The sequence below is a fragment of the Rhincodon typus genome, unplaced genomic scaffold (assembly GCF_021869965.1).
Source record: "Rhincodon typus isolate 14 unplaced genomic scaffold, sRhiTyp1.1 hic_rhity00000724, whole genome shotgun sequence".
In the NCBI taxonomy this organism is placed as follows: Eukaryota; Metazoa; Chordata; class Chondrichthyes; order Orectolobiformes; family Rhincodontidae; genus Rhincodon; species Rhincodon typus.
In genome coordinates this window covers 14397-14778 of record NW_025966362.1, presented here as the reverse complement: position 1 = coordinate 14778, position 382 = coordinate 14397, and the positions used below count along the sequence as shown (strand labels likewise).

The following is a 382-nucleotide window of genomic DNA, read 5'->3' as shown; positions in this document are numbered from 1 at the left end:
ATCACCATATGAAGATTTTGGGGTTTTTTTTCAGGAACAGTACATTACAGGCACCAGTATTTTGACTATATTCTTAATGCTCCTAAAGTGAATGTCTTTAATATGCCCTTTAGATGCGAAAGGTTTATCGAACCCAGGAGAAGTCGAATCTCTGAGAGAAAAAGTATATGCATCGCTAGAAGCTTTTACAAAACACAAATACCCTGACCAGCCTGGCAGGTAAGGGAGCCTGTGTGTGTCTGTCTGTACGTAAGTGAGGGGGTGTGTGTGTTTGTGTGTGTATCTGTCTGTATTTCCAGATGTGTGTATGTATTCCTATTTGTTTGTAGATGTGTGTGTGTCTGCCTGTCTGTAGGGGTGTGTGTCTGCCTGTCTGTAGGGG

At 42.4% G+C, this 382-nt stretch overlaps 1 protein-coding gene across 3 annotated transcripts in view; it reads left to right on the top strand.

Annotated features, from left to right (window-relative positions):
- The window catches only part of LOC109925516 (retinoic acid receptor RXR-gamma-A-like), a 40079-nt gene that overhangs the window by 33076 nt on the left and 6621 nt on the right, over nucleotides 1-382 (top strand). For all 3 annotated transcript variants that reach the window (XM_048621512.1, XM_048621510.1, XM_048621511.1), the window contains exon 9: nucleotides 114-219. In XM_048621512.1, coding sequence (XP_048477469.1) covers nucleotides 114-219 — 106 coding nt within the window. The remainder of the gene's footprint in view (nucleotides 1-113; nucleotides 220-382) is intronic.